The sequence below is a fragment of the Cyprinus carpio genome, chromosome B23 (genome assembly GCF_018340385.1).
Source record: "Cyprinus carpio isolate SPL01 chromosome B23, ASM1834038v1, whole genome shotgun sequence".
Lineage (NCBI taxonomy): Eukaryota > Metazoa > Chordata > Actinopteri > Cypriniformes > Cyprinidae > Cyprinus > Cyprinus carpio.
In genome coordinates this window covers 9,242,914-9,259,906 of record NC_056619.1, presented here as the reverse complement: position 1 = coordinate 9,259,906, position 16,993 = coordinate 9,242,914, and the positions used below count along the sequence as shown (strand labels likewise).

Here is a 16,993-nt window from a genome sequence, read left to right as displayed (position 1 = left end):
AACACAACATTTGTTCATTATTCTATATTTCAAACCATGTTAAAAAAAAAAAAATTGTGACTCATCATAGAACAGTAACAATCTTTCATAATCATAGATAGTTTAAACTTAATAAATATAAACATCATATTATTCATGCATTTGACTTCTAGGTTTGTATAATCAGCTGCTCAAGCAAGCGGCAAAACATTTAAACACAACAATTAGCCTACTTTTCTTGTTGGGATATGCAAATATTTAAAATTAAAGCACCGCTGAAACAGTCGACTCTCGTGCCTTTTGCATTTAAATCTTTATTACAAGCAATCGCACGGTTCTTAATGAACTTTGTTTTTCTGCTTCTATAAAAGTGCATAGGCCTATATCATGTTGCCTCGTTTATCTAAAGGTGCTCTTTTTCTTGTTTTAAACCTAGCCAAAAACCCATGTGTTGAGTGTATAACACGGAAGCCTTTAATTAGTATTCATTTATTGTGAAATAACTGCATTTCCGTGTCAATCCATGTTAATTTTTACCGCGAACAATGCGTTGTCATTTTAATTCAGCGCATGCAGTACAGCAAAAATAGACTCGGTACATAAACGATCGCTGCACTGCTGCAGACGCACCGCTCCTGGAACGCACTGACGGACCGCAACCGCGTGAACGCTGGAATCCATTAACATGTGTGCGTAAAAAAAAAAAATGCAACGCATACGCACTGCTGACGGAGTATGTGTGAAACAGGCGTAAGGTTGTTTGCAACTTGTGCAATGCGGAATTAGTTTACTGTAGGAGTTCTTTCAGTCTCAAGTACCACCTAAACGCAAAGCATCCCTTAGCTAATGCGGAAGATGCCGGTCCAAGCAATGTAGCGCAGGGGAAGAGTCGTCGTCAAACTACTATGTTTGAGTGCAGCACAGCTCTATCAGTACTAACAAGTACATCTTATTGAACATAATTTGAATGCATTCGGCAGAATTCAAATGTGCCATTTTAATCTAGATTAATTCCAAGATTACAGTGAGATTAATCTAGATTAAAAAAATTAATCTATGCCCACCACTACTTCTTACACCGAATAAAAAAAAAGCACGCAACACATTTTCTAAGCAGTGATAAAAGCTATGTTGATTAGCATTGCATTATAGATATACTTTATTATAATGAAAATTATAATAATAAGAACTCAGATAAACCATATATTGCCATAGTCCTGTGTTTAGTCACGTTGAATCAATTAATGCAGTTAAATCTTCTGTTTATTCAGCTACCTCTATGGGGATCCCTTGGATTTCTTCTGCGGGGCGTTTTTGGAGTTTAATTTCGATTTATCGTGCAGCCCTACATTGTATGGGGTGTTGCTAAGTGAATACCTGGTTGTTTTGGGTGGATAATAGAGTGTTGTTAAGTGATAACCTGGGTGTTTTGAAAAAAAAAAAGTGAAATATATCTCACTTAAATAATAAGGATAACGAATTTAAAACAGAAGTGTGGCGGCGCTCCATAAGTTCATGTAAAAAAGGATGACAACACGCATTTTGTTTGTTTGCTTTATTTTACAAGAGCACAAATCTTCTGTTTTTTGAGTGTGCACAAATGAAAGTAAACACTTTTGCGGATTATATCTTACTCCAAAAAGTGATTTATTTATTTTTTTTTATATATCTGTTTCGATCACGCTGGTGCCTCGCGTGCACGTATTCTAGTAATTCAAACTTACATCGCAGTTCATTATCAAAATAAAATACAGTCAACCAAACATATAAAAGTTTACACTGGTCAGTTTAAATAGACCGTAGTATACCGGTCCACTGTGCTGTTATGCCAAGGACGTTTTTTCTCATGTGAAGAGGATGATCTTTTCCCTCTATATGCGAATGCGTGTAAAGTACAAGCCTAGTTTACATTAAAAATAATAGTTTAACATTCAAATACATTGTGAATATGGAAACATGTGGATTTGTGCCGAATGAGACATGACCAATGACCTCTAAATACATCCAAACGCGCTCGCTTGTCCTCGTATGCACTCACGCACGCATGCACTGTCACGATCTAATGCACGGTAAATGCCAGATTTTTAAAAACAAATAGGCCTACCTGAATGCAAAAATTCAAAATCTGGCATTTTCTGGAACAGAACCAAGCAGGATCAAATTAAGTACTGGTCATAATACTCCAATAAAAATGTTTGGTGTGGTGCAGCAGCGCCGATGGAAGTGGTTCTCTGACTGCACAGCACAGTCACACGTGCCACAGTTAGGCTTATGTTTAGGATGATTTTATTTTAGTGGCTTTTGTACATCCTGTCATACTGGTGACTGCATATCACTGCAATAGATGCATTTTGCAGCATTAAGGTTAAAGATTAATCGATTAATTGATTGTTAATTTAAATGAGATCGATCATAGAAATGATCGAAAATTGACATCCCTAGTTCGAATTGTATTTCTGCGGTATCCTTGAACACAGCGTCTTCTTAAACATGATGTAAACACATAAAGTAGCGGAAGTGTTTGTGGGCAGGTCAGACTCTGTTTGTATTTCGCGGGGATTATGCAAATGTGTTACCCAGTGACGTATACCGGTAACAGGCAAAAGATTCGAAAATATAATGACTCGTTAAGGCGATTCGGAACCGACTCTCTCTTTTGAGAGACAATATCTTTATTTATCATGCACTTTTTTGATTAACAACTTTGCAGATTGTTTTCATTTAAGGATAGCTACATTATGAAATGCAAAAGTGATATTTTTCAAAAACCCATATGACCTGCTCTTTAATGTACATCTATGGGACTTTTTTTTTTCAATTTTATTGTCCACCTGATGAAAATCATTAATCTCGTTCTTTAGAAAAGTACTAGCACACTTTTTCCCCCCACAACCTGCATGATTCGAGGCATGATTTGATGTTCTCCTGACACTAAACATAAGCAATTAAGGAAAAAATGCATATCATAATCTCAGTTAACAAGGTAAAACATAAAGAAGGCAGCATATGTCTGTTTACAGTCTGAAAGACAGAGAACTTGAGCACAATGGTGTGTGTGTTTCTGGGAAAAGTAGGGGGTGGGGGCTGATATCCTCTGGATGTTGGCTTGTGAGTTGTGTACATTTGGCTGACGGTACGCGTGCTGCTTTAAGAGTGCTATTAGATTTTTGATTTAACGGGCATATTCTCACCTTTGTTTACGTATGTGTGCTTACGAGAGACAGATGAGTGTGAATTGGCGAACATGTGTGTGTGTTTGAATGGGAGCCAGGAAAAGGGAAGGGCCTCGAGTGAGCGGACAAAAACAGCTGCTCTTGTGTGCTTGGGAAACCTCATCCAGAGAAAGCAAGAGTGGAGAGACGGACCAGCAGGGTCCAGATCTCTATATGGGTTGTGCCCTGAGTGCGGATAGCTGTGGGGACGAGCCAGATCCGGTACCCGTGAGAGAGTCTTTAAGGAGGGAGAGAGCAAAGTCCAGGGGAAACATGAGGCTGACCAAGGTGGGTACTTCCAGAATTCACTTACAGGTGAAAGTTCAGAGAACATGTTTACTTGTGTGCCTCAATGTCGGAAGATCAAGACTCTGTTTGTGGTGAAACACGTGAGGAGCTGGGGTCAGTTAGAAGTTACGCAAGTTGTTGTTATGAGTGAAGTTACTCTCTTAAAGTGTAGGACAGCATCAGATAGGATGCATTTACAATTAACCTATGTATATGTTGTGCATTTACATGCTATTTACATATGGAGGGTCTAAAACTGTATTTTGGGTAGGGTATTTTGCATGGTTGCTAAGGTATTCTTAATGAGTAATAAGGTGTTCTGGGTGGTCGTTAATGTATTCTGTGCGGTTGCTATGCTATTTTAAATCGATGCTCTTTGAAAGCCAGTGTCTGTTCCCTAATATTTATTTTAATTTTAATTTTAATATTTTAATTTTATTCTAATTTTAGATAAATATTTTTTTTTGCAAATTTTGTGATATGTCTGTTGGGCCAGTTCTCTGAAGACTAGTGAGTCTTCAGCTGACCGAATGTTTTTATTAATCTTTTTTTTTGTTTTGTTTTTTATTGCTAGGGTACTTTAGATGGTTCCTCTTGCACACTAATGGTTGACGCTTTTTGCATACTTGCTAGGGTGTTCTGGGGGTTTACTAGGTTATTCTAGTGGTTGCTAGTGTATTTTTGGTGGTTACTACAGTGTTCCCTATGTGACCCCAAGGCAAAATAGCCCACCTCTACTTGCCTTTTAATTTTCCTATGCTGGATATGACTTAGATTCCTCCTTTAGTTTATAATAGGTCTATGGGACGTATTCCACCAATTTTATTGCACACAATGTGAAAATTGGTAACATTTTATTTAAAGAACCAATTCTCACTATTAACTAGCATGCATATTATAACATGTAATATTAGCATATTGGCTGTTTATTAGTATTTACAAAGCACATATTAACGCCTTATTCTGCATGACCATCCCTTTATCTTACCCCATACCTAAACGTAACATCTACCTTATTAATAAGCAGCAAATTAAGAGTTTATTGAGACAAAAGTCATAGTTAATAGTCTGCTCACTTAGAAAAGAAATATCACACCTTTACTCAAAAAGCAGTATGATTCGATGTATCAGTGTGAGGGATGAGTTACACGCTACAGTTGAATGCTAAGGATTAGGGGTTTGATCAGATCTTTGTGTGAGGATGAGTGTATGTGTTCTGGAGTAACAAAGTCTCCCTGATTGTTGACACTGACAAAGAAGGCCTGGAAAACTTGAGGAGGGCTTGATTGTGTGTTTACATGCCTGAGAGTGAAAGTCTGTAATGGTCTGGTCCCTGAGGCTCGTTCACGTGTAGTGCAGCGTGGGAACTTTGAGCCCTCTGTATGATGTCACAAAGTTTTAGCTGATCCTGTGAAGCAGGCCTGGGAATCATTATACATCTCTCTCAGCAGTTATTCAGCCATGCCACTTTAATATTTCACCGCAGGTCCGTCATCTGTGCCCAAACACACACATTTTAGTCTTGTCACTATGAGACTGTAAAAGAGTCCATCCACTGTCCTGTTGAGATTTTAATAGCAAACTTGCATAAGGCTGTGGTTATTTTGAATGCTTCCTCCTACTATTGTAACCATAATGTTTGTTTTTACAGACATTTTTTCATTTTAATACCAGGCTAGATTCTTTTCTATTGCTGTGGTTGCAGAGTTTAATGGTAATACTCCTAAATCAGTATATGATCATGTCACGTAGAGGAGGATTTTGGTCTGCTGATGAGACTATAATGAAACACTGTGTTATTCAAGCATATAACTCTTTTATGATGCTATCTAACTAAGCAATCTGACATTTAGCGTGATTCTTTCTAAGCCCCAGTGGAGCAACCAAAGTTTTGGTGTCTTAGTCAAGGGCTTCATAGATCAACCCTCGCAGGATTTGAACCTACGACCCTTCTCATCCTTAACCACTAAGCTGCACCGATGCATTACTTACTCGTCACACCAAATCAATCATTGTGTCCTTTCATTACAGACTGCATTATTCATTGCTCTTGGCTATTTATTGTTTTTTGTAATTTAACAAAGAGAGGCTTTAGCCTGTCAGAATCTTGTCCTCACTGAGCTGCTATTGTCTTGGTGTGACGAATATCAAGGCTTCATTCCAGTCTCTGTCTTATAAGTCTGTGATGTCTGCAGGCTTTAGATGGTTCCTCTTGTAAACTAGTGGTTGACGCTTTTACATTCTGTGACATTCTTCTTTGTCTCTGAGGACGAGCTTTACTTCTGGATGGTCACTTTGACCTGGAACAGAACTCGGGTTTGGTGAATATGAACTTTGGTATATCTAGGACTTGCCCTTAAAGCCAGTGTTTGTTCCAGTGTTTATTTTATTTTATTTTATTTATTTGGCTTGGTTTTGTTTGTTTTTCGTCTTGTTTTGTTTCGTTTGTTTTATTATATTTAATTTAATTTAATTTTGTTTCTTTGGTTTTTTATTTTGTCTATTGTTTTTTTCTTGTTTTTTGTTTGTTTTATTTATTTTTGTGTTTTATTTATAGTTATTTTAATTTTGTTTCTGTTTCATTTTATTTTATCCTATTTTGTTTTGTTTCATTTTAGTTGTTTTGTCTTTTTGTTTTGTTTTCAAAAAGTTTTTTTGTTTGAGGTTCAAAAGTTGCGACAGGCTACTTTGAGCAAAATTTTCCAAATTTTCAAATTATTTAGTGATGAATTTCTGTTAAGAGCATTATTTCAGTCCATCACAAGTTCTAATCAATATCCAGCAAACTGCTGTGCATTATGGTGCATTTCAGTGTCCATTCTTCTCTGCAGTCTAAAAACACAGCTGTTCACAAACTACACTCTTTGTTTATCTTTGCTTTTTGTGACTTATGGTGTATTCCTAGAATATCCATGGAATGGCAGAAACTTTAACAAGTGCTAGTTTACTGCAGCCATAATCCACAGGCATCCACTATAAACACCACACAGGAAAACGCCTGGTCAATGTATAAATAGGCTCTGTTTTTCACAAGAACACACACTCATGCATGCTGCTTAAGCACATACAGGGACATAAACATGTTTTTATTTCTTCCACCGATCCCAACATGCACATAAATATTAAAACATCAACACAAATATAACAAACCCTTTACATTTCAGAGCAATCTGAATTACAATTTAGGCTACTGAAACCACCCAGAACACCCTAGTAACTGCACAACAAGTTTTTCTCACATTGGAATTCTGGAAGCACTTATCACATTCCCTCATTCTCATATGAAATCAAGCTCTGTAAAGCTTGAATGCATACACATATCTACAGCGTGGTGTAACTATCTGCATTTCTCAAGAGGACATGGTCAGACATCAGGGTGTTACTCTGACAGCATGAGGATGTGTGTGTAATGAGGGAACATGAGAAAAATCTTGTGTGCAATGAGGAATGTGAGCTAGAAACACTTGAAAGGAAAAGGAAAGCCATCCCTGTCTTTTTAGTGCCACTTCATCAAAACCCCAGTTTGCTGGGGTCATAAAAACAAATTTTCTCTGAAATCTCTTTGCGCTCTGTTTGCTTTCCTTCACCACTCGGAATACTGCCCTGACGTCTCCCAGCTGCAGAGTTTGTGCAGAACTGAAAATATTTTGGGAGCGAGTTGGGAAATGGGCATTTTAAATATTGTGCGGTTCTTCTGCCTTACAGTCCTTTTTGTATTAAAATTTCAGCTTTTTCATGCTAAAAAAGAAAAAAATGTTTTAAATTGTTTAAGAATGCCTTTATGCATAAATTTTGTTTTATATTTGTCTCAAACCCATACTTCTTAACATACATATATATATATATATATATATATATATATATATATATATATATATATATATATATATATAGTAAAATATGTAAAAATGGTAATATGAAATATTTAAAATCCATTCTAAAATTTTACATTTTAAATAATGAAAACAGAGTGAACTAATCTGATACTTATATTCTGAATTTTTTGTTATTTATTCCCCCATTCTATTTCCATTCTATTGACAATTAGGGCCTACTATTTTATCAAAAGTTAATATACTCATTTATTACACAATGTTAAAAAAAATTAAGAAATATAAAGAAAATCCAGACAAATATTTTATTGTGTCATTGCCAGTCAAGTTGTTTGTCAAATAATTTTTTTTATATATTATTTAATATGTAAATATGATTTAATTATTATGAAATCTCACTTACTTTAAATGTATTTTGGCAAGAAGTGCTAGCTGTTAGCAAGACAAAGGAGTTTGTATTTTATTTGAAAGATGTTAAAAATGTAATTTCCACCACATAGGTCTATTAATCACAAGACGTGATAGAGATGTGATGGAAATGACACTGTGGTGAAAATGATCATGGCTTAAAAATAACAAAAATGACAGTATTTATGCTCATGTTATTAAACAATTAAGTGTTTTAGCAAGTGGACCCATTCCTGTGTCTTCAGATTTCATCTCTCTCCGTCTTTTTCTCATCTCGAGCACGCCCCTTTCTTGGGATCCCTCTACCCCCCGACATTCAGTCCATCCCCTCCTCACCATCCTGCCTTAGTCTCTCTCTCATTCTCTTTCTCCATCATCTATTTCTCTCCCTCCCTCCACAGCTGTATTTAATCAGCACTTGGCTCTTTTGTACCCAATCATTCCTGCGCTCACCCCTCCCTCCATTTCCTCTTTCTGCATGTTCTCATCTCTCTCTCTCTCTCTCTCTCTCTCTCTCTCTCTCTCTCTCTCTCTCTCTCTCTCTCAGCATCCTCCTCTTTTTCAAATGTTTGTGTTGCCCCTTAAACTTCTCATCAAAAACTGTTGGTCAACATTACATCAGCATACAACAGTTTCCAAAGCACATTCATTTGAAAAGGGCCTAAGCTTTAAAAGTGTATGTGCTGACTTGGGCACAGGTGTTTCTAAATATCCTGGACTTCCTGTTTTGTTATTCTGAGTGATTTTAGGTGCTGCGATAACACGGTAGAAACATGGCTCCATTGACACACAGTTCCACCTCCACAGCTGGGGGTGCTGTCTGTGAGTAATGATCCTGCTCCATTTCACCCCACACTGCTGTGTTCATTTCTCCACGGCAAACTCTCTTCCAGTTCCACCTTTTTTCACTCTTCTTTCTTACTTTTTGTCCACAAAAGTTTGGGTGTGTAAGATTTTTTTTAAAAGGCTTCTTTTATTTGATTAAAAAGTAATAAAAATACAGTAAAATAGTAATACTGTGAAATAATACTACAATTTAAAATAAGTTTTCTATTTGAATATATTTTAAAATAGAATTTATTCCTGTGATGCAAAGCTGAATTTTAAGCTTCATTACTCTAGTTTTCAGTGTCACATGATCCTTCAGAAATCATTCTGATATGCTGATTTTATGTTCAAAAAAACTCTTCTTCTTACAATCAGTGATGAAAACTGACTTTTTCATGATTAAAAAAAGTGAATAAAAAGAACAGCATTTATTTTAAAACAGATTTTTTTTAGATATTATAAATGTCTTTACTGTCACCTTTAATCAATTGAATAGATTGAACCACTGACAAATATTTCAACTCGGAAAATTTAAAATAATAATTTAAATCGTATAAAATGGCATTACTTTTGACATTAAAACGGATTGTTAAAGCAGAGTAAAATTACCGCAAAAATTATTTGTATTATCGCACAATTTGTGTAATTTGTTTTAAATATTTAAAATGAATTAATCTCTTGTTGACTTTTTTGTTATTACACCATAACATCAGTAAAGTTAGTTACTTCTTTACTAGGAAAAAAAGTGCCAATGAAGAGCTTGAGAATAAATATGAAAAAAAATCAAGGTAAATATCCCCTAAAAAAACTAAATTTCCCTTGCTGCGTCATTTTCACTTAAGCTCTATGAAAGTAAATATTAGAAGTTTCTTCTATTACATGCATTTTTATAAAATCAGTTGATTTTAAGTGAAAGATTTCAGCTTTTTGTAAGGAAATGACAGTTACAATGCCTTGAATTCAATATGAGTTGTAATTTTTACAATTTATTTATTACTATTTTTTAAATGCCTTATATGCATAGATTTTATTGTTTGACATTTTTTAGAAAACGTCTTCAAATATTTGTTTAGAATTGTTAAATAATTCAAACCGTGTGAAAATACTGATTTAAGTAATAACACCTCTCCTCCACAAGCCACATGATTTGAGGGATCTCTCGTGTTCATAGCACCAACATATGGGAATGGTTTACTTGCCAAAATGTAATGTGCTGTGGGTTTGTTTAAATCCCAAACCTTAAATATGAAAACAGGGAGAGATGGAAAAGAGAGAGCATGTACATAGGAAATGCAGAAAAATGCAGTTCTATTTTTAATTATTAAATGTGTGCTAGACAAAGAACTCTCTCTCTCCTCTGGTTCTGTAAACAGTATAAATTTGTATGCACATGGCTTGGTGAGTGGGACGGGACGTGTTTCTCTAATGTTCACAGTCTGCCTGCTGAAGGGCCCCTCTCTCCTCAACCATGTGCCTTCCACATCCTGTCTGCACACACTCTCTCATGGCCTGTGTGTCCTACACATGTGTCTCTTTACACTTTCTCAACAAGCCACTCTCTCACTCTCCTTAATTGGATTGTATAATTTCTTCTTGCCCTTCCTTATACTTTTGTTTTTTTATCTCTACATTGATTAACTTCAAACACCTCTTACACATTCGTGTTTTATGTTTTGTGATATGGCAGTATATCTAGAAGTAGTCTGCATGCAGTAAATTCTGCATATTGAATTACTTTATTTATTTATTTAAAATTGCATGCATTTAGTGTGTGTGTGTGTGTGTGTGTGTGTGTGTGTGTATTTCACATTTTTTTCCCTGTTTCCAATTCAGACATTTCACAAACATTCATTAAGACGTTCAAGTAAACATTCAATAATACATTGCTATTTGCTGATTTATATTCGTTTGGATATTTAAGATATCAGTCTTAATCTTAATGTTTTCTGTGTTTATATGGAACTTATTTCATGAATGCATTAATCACTGGCACATATCACATGGTGTTTGTCTGGGGATTCATCGCTTGAAGCCACATTTAGTTGGCTGTGTGATTCCACAGAGCGCATTTCTGTTTATTCTGCTCAAGGACAGATGGACTGCATTCATCACTTAGATTTGTGGCCATTTGTTTTAATCATGTAGTGTTTGAAAATGTTTCATAATTGGCGAAAACAAAACCCACTGAGGAACAAATTTGTCTGTTTCAAAATTAAATCTAGGATGTTTGATATGAGGCCTAGCTGAAGTTGCTTTTACTTGTGTTTGGAACTTGCGTCTGTTCAAAAATGTATCAAAAGCGACATTAAGGACGTTTAAAAACTCTTGTGAACGCGCCTGCAGATGTAACTCCACATATGACCAGTTGATGTCGCCATTGTGCTTTCAATAGTTCTTTCAACGCTCCACTTTTTTTGGCGGACAAACATGCATAACACTGATTTTCAGACTAATTTCTGGCTAATTATCTATTATCGTAGGGACAGTAATAATTAATGGAACATTCAAAATAAATAAAATCTGTCTAAAGCATATCAGAAACTATGTAATGTTTACCTTATTCCATAATTAACTAAACTTATTTTGCATAGTCGTTTAATAGGCTATCTGTGTTAATACCACAGTTTCCTGTTGAATAAGATAAAGCATCATAATAAAATGTAACATAATATATAATATCATATGGCAGGCAGATTATATAATTAATTCTAAATTAAAAGTTTAAATATAAGTTTAACTATTCTAAGCAAATTCAGCTAAATATTTAAAAGCATATGGTTTTGAAAGTGATGCTAGAAAGATATGTTGTAGAACAGCGCTACATTCATAAAGGCAGGCGCTTCTAATTTGCATTCCATCCAATCAGCTATCGATTCGTCAGGATGCCGCCAATCAGGAAAGTTTGCTTCCAGTAACAACATTCCACAGTCTTCTTTTCCCGCTGTAGCTCCTCCCACTGCAGGACTATGAGTCTAGTGTGAGTAAAGAAAACAACTCCATCCGTAGTCGAGTGCCACTCCATTGACTCACTGGGAATGTAGCCCATGAAATCTTTAAGGAAACTTTTTTTAGCTGGAATATTCTCCAAAAACATGAGCAAGGTAGAGTATTTTCATTCAGTATGGCTCTAAGATTACATGTATAGAGGTCCTGAATGTGAAGAAATGGGCATAAAATTGATGAAATGAGATGTGATTAGATCTCTTTAGTGTTAATGTATTGAAATTATTTCTGTTAAATGCTATTGTATTTATGTTGTCTGATATATAGTTTTCCTCTGTTATATGTTAGAGCATCCTATAGTGACTGCTTGTGAAAAAAGTGACTTTTGTTTCTGTTTTTAACTGTAAATATGATGCATTAGTTTTGATTTGAGCTTTACAACGCACTGTTGCTCCATATGGTAAATAAATACTCTTGAATAAAATGTATAGTGTGCTTTTAAATGGAAATCGCTGGCATTGGTGCTGCTGTCTCAGTGTCCACGCTTTCCATGTTCACTATCATGGCATGAAACATGTCAGATGCATAACAGTCTCGTTCTCTCTCTGCATTACATAACCACAAATGAAAACCTCATAAACTCTTAAAAGTTTTATCACTCTGCTAATTAAGTCTGGCAAGAACTAATTCAAAACCAGCGTTTGAGTTTGTATGTTTATTGCGTTATGTCGTCGATGAAAGTCTAAGGAAATGCGTACCTTGGTTTTTCCCACTCTTTGCCGGGGGTGAAGCTGCGCTGAAAACTGGAGCAGAAAGAAAGAGTCATCATATGACTTCACGAGCTGGTAACTAATAGTTACTGCGTCATCATTCATTAAACGCCTCACTAGAGACAACAGCTGTCTCAAAACATAGTGAGCTCACTACCTAGACAGCATTTTGGGGTGGAATGATTAAGAGAATCTATTAAACCTGTACTATTAATTTCAATTATAGTCTTTATAATAAACTTCAATAATGTTAAGGAATGCTGTCACATTCTTTCAACATGGCAGTGGCCAAAAATAAATAAATAAATAAATAAAAGCAAAAAAGGCAAGTGTTATTGCTATTGAAAACATATTGCAATGGGTAATTGCCATTGTAATATCATGCATTTTGGATATGCACTACAGGTATGTTAGTATTATTGTATGTTTTGAAGTAGGTAGATAAATATCAATGTGCTGTCATTATTGTGAGAAGAAAGACAATGCAAAATGCAATGCAAAAGAAGATTCTAATCAGAGGATATAATGCTGCAAGTCAGTATTTGGTGTGAGATCATCAGTGAAGGATGTTCTTCTGCTGTACAGCCCTGAATACAGCTAAACAAATATGACCACAATTTGGAGAATGTAAGAGAAGCTTTAATTTTCAATGGGCTGGTTGCTTGTTATAGCTTAGTAAATATTTGATTTGATTTGCCACCTACATTATAATTACTTCTCTCTCTGTTTTTCTCTCTCATGCACTTTCTAAGAGCTGTCACTTCAAATCGGACCTCGCATTGATTATTTCAGCTTAGCATATCCACCTGAATACACAAAACGAATATAATGCAAACCTTATTATATCCCACTCGTCTATAAACTGGTCAGCTTGAAGAAAATCATGCTGTTTAACTTATAGAAAAGCCCAGGGAAAGAGTTATAGATGTGTAAGAGAGCAGTACAATAGAAGTGCTACTTAGCAACACACTGTAATAATTCTTGCTGTTGATTTTAGAGCAGTAAAAAAGTTGCAAGTAATTACTATATAAGCCATAATCAGGGGGAATTCTGTACAAGCATATTGAGCCATTTATGTATAGTCATAAAATGAGTGTGGTCACTGATTAGTGTGTTTTACTTGGTTCTGTCTGAAGTTTCGAGTTTCACATCATATTGAAATGCTCAATCAAGACAGTCTGTAACCGACCGCCACGGTTAGATTATAGTGTGCGAACGTTTACTGACATGAAGGTTCACGTAAAAGTCACGCCACAGGAATTCCTGATGAGTAATCGGACATACGTGTGCGTGATTGTATTTTATCTTTATAGTTTATATCGGAAAGCCTTAAAGTCTCTGACTTTCCTTTGGGTTATATATAGTAACAACAACATTGATAACAGTCTGACACTAATAGACTGCTGTGTGATTTAGTGTGTGACAGGCTTACGGGAGGAAGTGCAAATAATAAGTCACACAATAGGATGTGCAGATTAGCCTGTCATTTCCTGAGGATGCAGCAGGGCTTTTACCATCATGGAACGGGATGCATCCCGTATTCAATATATTTGATTTTTGATGACCAGTTAGTAGTTGAATAGTTCTCATGCTCTTTATGAATACAGAGAGTCTGATTTGAATGCTGCGTGTGTTGTGTTTTGATTATTGTGCATTTGTTTGTTTGTCATGGAGACATATTTGATTAGCGCAGGAAGTGTGCTGACTTCATCACTGGAACAGGCAGTCTCTGTTCTTTCACTGCCTGTCCCACCCTACACACACACACACCTCACTTATAAACACACACTCGTATTCACACACACGGCTCCCTTGCTTTCCCTTTACCACCCCTCAGTGAGGAAAAAGGCCTGTAACACTTTTTTATACTCCCCAGCTGAGATATTCATTCTTTATTAACCCTAAATGTTTGGTGCACTCAGCAGGATGCTGTGCTGCAGATGTGAATGAGGAAAGAGATGTGCTTTTACTTTTCAAAGCAATCAGGTAATAAATCATGCATGGGACCCATTGAAAAAGGAGTATGAATTGACTAAGGACAATTATTTTTTTGACTTGAGCTAGTAAGTTCTCACTTAACAAACATCTGCAATGCTTTATAGTAATGCTCTAGCAACAATTTTTACAACATTGTACTAATGCTACAGTAAAAATTGGAACATATATGGTGAAAAATTGTTTTAACATTGCATTACATATAATTATGCTGTAAAATACTGATAAATTTATGTTTTTGCAGGTAAAAAAGATGAACTTCCAGTGAAAAACAGTAAAAAGACATTCCCAGAAGTCCCTATGTGACACATGAGTCACTGAATGTTTGAATATTTAAATATTTACACTGAATGAATATTTAAATTTTTTATGTCATTTATTTAGTTTGTATATATATATATATATATATATATATATATATTTATTTATATATTTTTTTTTTTTTTTTTTTTTTTTTTTTTTTTTTTTTTTTTGTCATACATTAGGATGTTTTGTTTTCTATTTTATGTCATTTATTTAGTTTGTTGCATTTTAGTGTCATGTGTGTCACCATGATGGACTTTTCTCTTTGTATGACCCTGAAACATATATTTGTTTTCCATATTTAATGGATAGGCCTCTTGTGATAAACTCATTATTTGGCTTTGTTTTATCACCTGTATTATTTTTGTGGTTATCAATAAATTTTGAGGTACAAAGTGGATTTTGATCATTCAAGCAGGTTGGTAAATTAACATTTTATCATTTAATGAAATATACAGTTTTAAGTTTTAAATATACAGGCACCAATGTGCCAGTCTGTAATAACTTTGCTACATTGTCATTTCTGGCAGCCACAGCTGTGCTTTTCAGCATAAATTTAACTGGATATTTTTGACAGTGTAGTAACTGCATAGCAACTGCCCTCTATTGTGGCTGTGCGTTTTGCTCAGAAAGAAAATGTAAAAATCTAGTGGACTTCAATCTGCAATGAAAATAAAATGGCAGGTTTTTAGGGCCATTGCATCGAAAGCCACTATAAACACCTCTTCGGAATTTTTTGGCCAGGAAAACTAATTCTTCTGGCATTAAAAGCACTTTTACAGCAAGTGTAGATTATAGCAGTAGTTAATCCGGTGCTCATATATTCCCTTATTGGCTCATCACATGAGGACAGTTTGATGTCCAAGATCTCCGTTCCCTTCTTCCAGCCCCACTGATGTTTATTCTTCTGAACTGTCTGTTAGATTTGTTTTTTCTTAAAATGTTGTTTGTGCCAAAGTTTCTTTGTCTCTATGATTTGAAATCGTAATTGGTAGCGTCTGTTGGTGGACCACCATCGTTGCACGCACGATTTTGTGATTGATAACGTGGTTATTCGCAGATGCTTTTTGTTTATTGTGACCTACGGGAGACGGATGGCAGGAACGGTCTGCTTGGGGCACCCTGGACATTAATGCCATGCTGATTGGAGAACATTTGTGGCTAAGGCAGGATGGAGATCTGAGCACCAGCACCAATTCTGCAGTGGTTTCTCTTTCTTGAGACTGATCTTCCAACTACAGGACAGATAGTGAGTCTCAGTGGCACATTTTGATTGGTCTAATGGTCAGTGATATGATTCTTTTTTGTTACATGAATTCACAAATACTTAAAAAATTAAAAAATCAGTTCCTACATACAGTGACTTGAATACCATCTCATATGATTGGCATATGTTTCTTTTTATTAAAACATAGGCTATATACATTTTTTGGGAGGAGTGTAAAATTCTAAATTATATCAAATAATAATGGAGAGATTATACAATAAAGAAAAAGACTAATTAAAGAATTCCGTTATTGGACAAAAAAAAAAAAAAAAAAAAAAAAAAAAAAGCCAGTAAAGAAATCACAATAAAAAAAATCACAAGAAGTGATATCTTAAAGAGGACCCCTATGCATCAAGGTCAAAATTTCATGTAACCTAAATTATGACAAATTATACATTTATATATTTATTTAACTTATATATTTATATTTTTTTTATAAATTGTATTTAATTTATCAGATATTTATACAAAACATTTTACTTAAAAATATTTTTAAAAATATTTTTGAAGTTTTAAGATGTGAGAAGAAGTAAAAATAAACATTAACTTAAAATATAAAATGTTATTTCATCTAGTTGTCAAGGCAACATTTCAAATTTTAAATTAGTTTAATTTGGTGTACTAAAATAACTACAACTTAAATAAAAATTGTGTAGACATAAAAAAACTACTAAAAATGACAACACACAAAACAAAATTATTAAAACATTAAGCAAAATTAAAACAGAAAGTATAAAAATAAAAACTGATTAAAAATATTAATAAAAACTATAATAACATCTGTTAAGAATAATATATAACTGCATCTATAATTACATCACATGACATTTGTTACTTTTTTTTTTTAATTGAAACCTTTCTTGAAAATGTTATAAATGTTTTTCAATACCATATGAAACAAACATGAATACAAAGAGTACATTTCAGTCAACTTGGCACGTGTTTTAAGCTAGATTCATCCTGGACACTCTTACATGTCATTGACTCCTGAATGTCAGTCGGTGTTTATGTTCTTGTTGGGCTTCCATTCATAGTTTGCTTGTACTGAGTTGGGCTGGAGCACAAAGTTCGGTTCATTGCAGGATATTGCACACAATGTGAGGATCTGTTAAAGCTGGATCTATTTGTGGAAGAGAAGAGAGTACAGAGGTGAAGAATCATGAGAAA

The 16,993-nt window shown here is 34.8% G+C and overlaps 1 protein-coding gene across 5 annotated transcripts in view; it reads left to right on the top strand.

Annotated features, from left to right (window-relative positions):
• The first annotated feature begins 3,087 nt into the window (after positions 1-3,087).
• tns2a (tensin 2a) overlaps positions 3,088-16,993 on the top strand; it is a 50,217-nt gene continuing 36,311 nt past the window's right edge. For 3 of the 5 annotated variants that reach the window (XM_042751207.1, XM_042751208.1, XM_042751206.1), the window contains exon 1: positions 3,088-3,479. In XM_042751207.1, coding sequence (XP_042607141.1) covers positions 3,240-3,479 — 240 coding nt within the window. In that variant the 5' untranslated portion in view covers positions 3,088-3,239. Of the gene's footprint in view, positions 3,480-11,507; positions 11,650-16,993 lie in introns of those variants that run through there. The other 2 variants (XM_042751209.1, XM_042751210.1) reach the window with 2 other exon arrangements.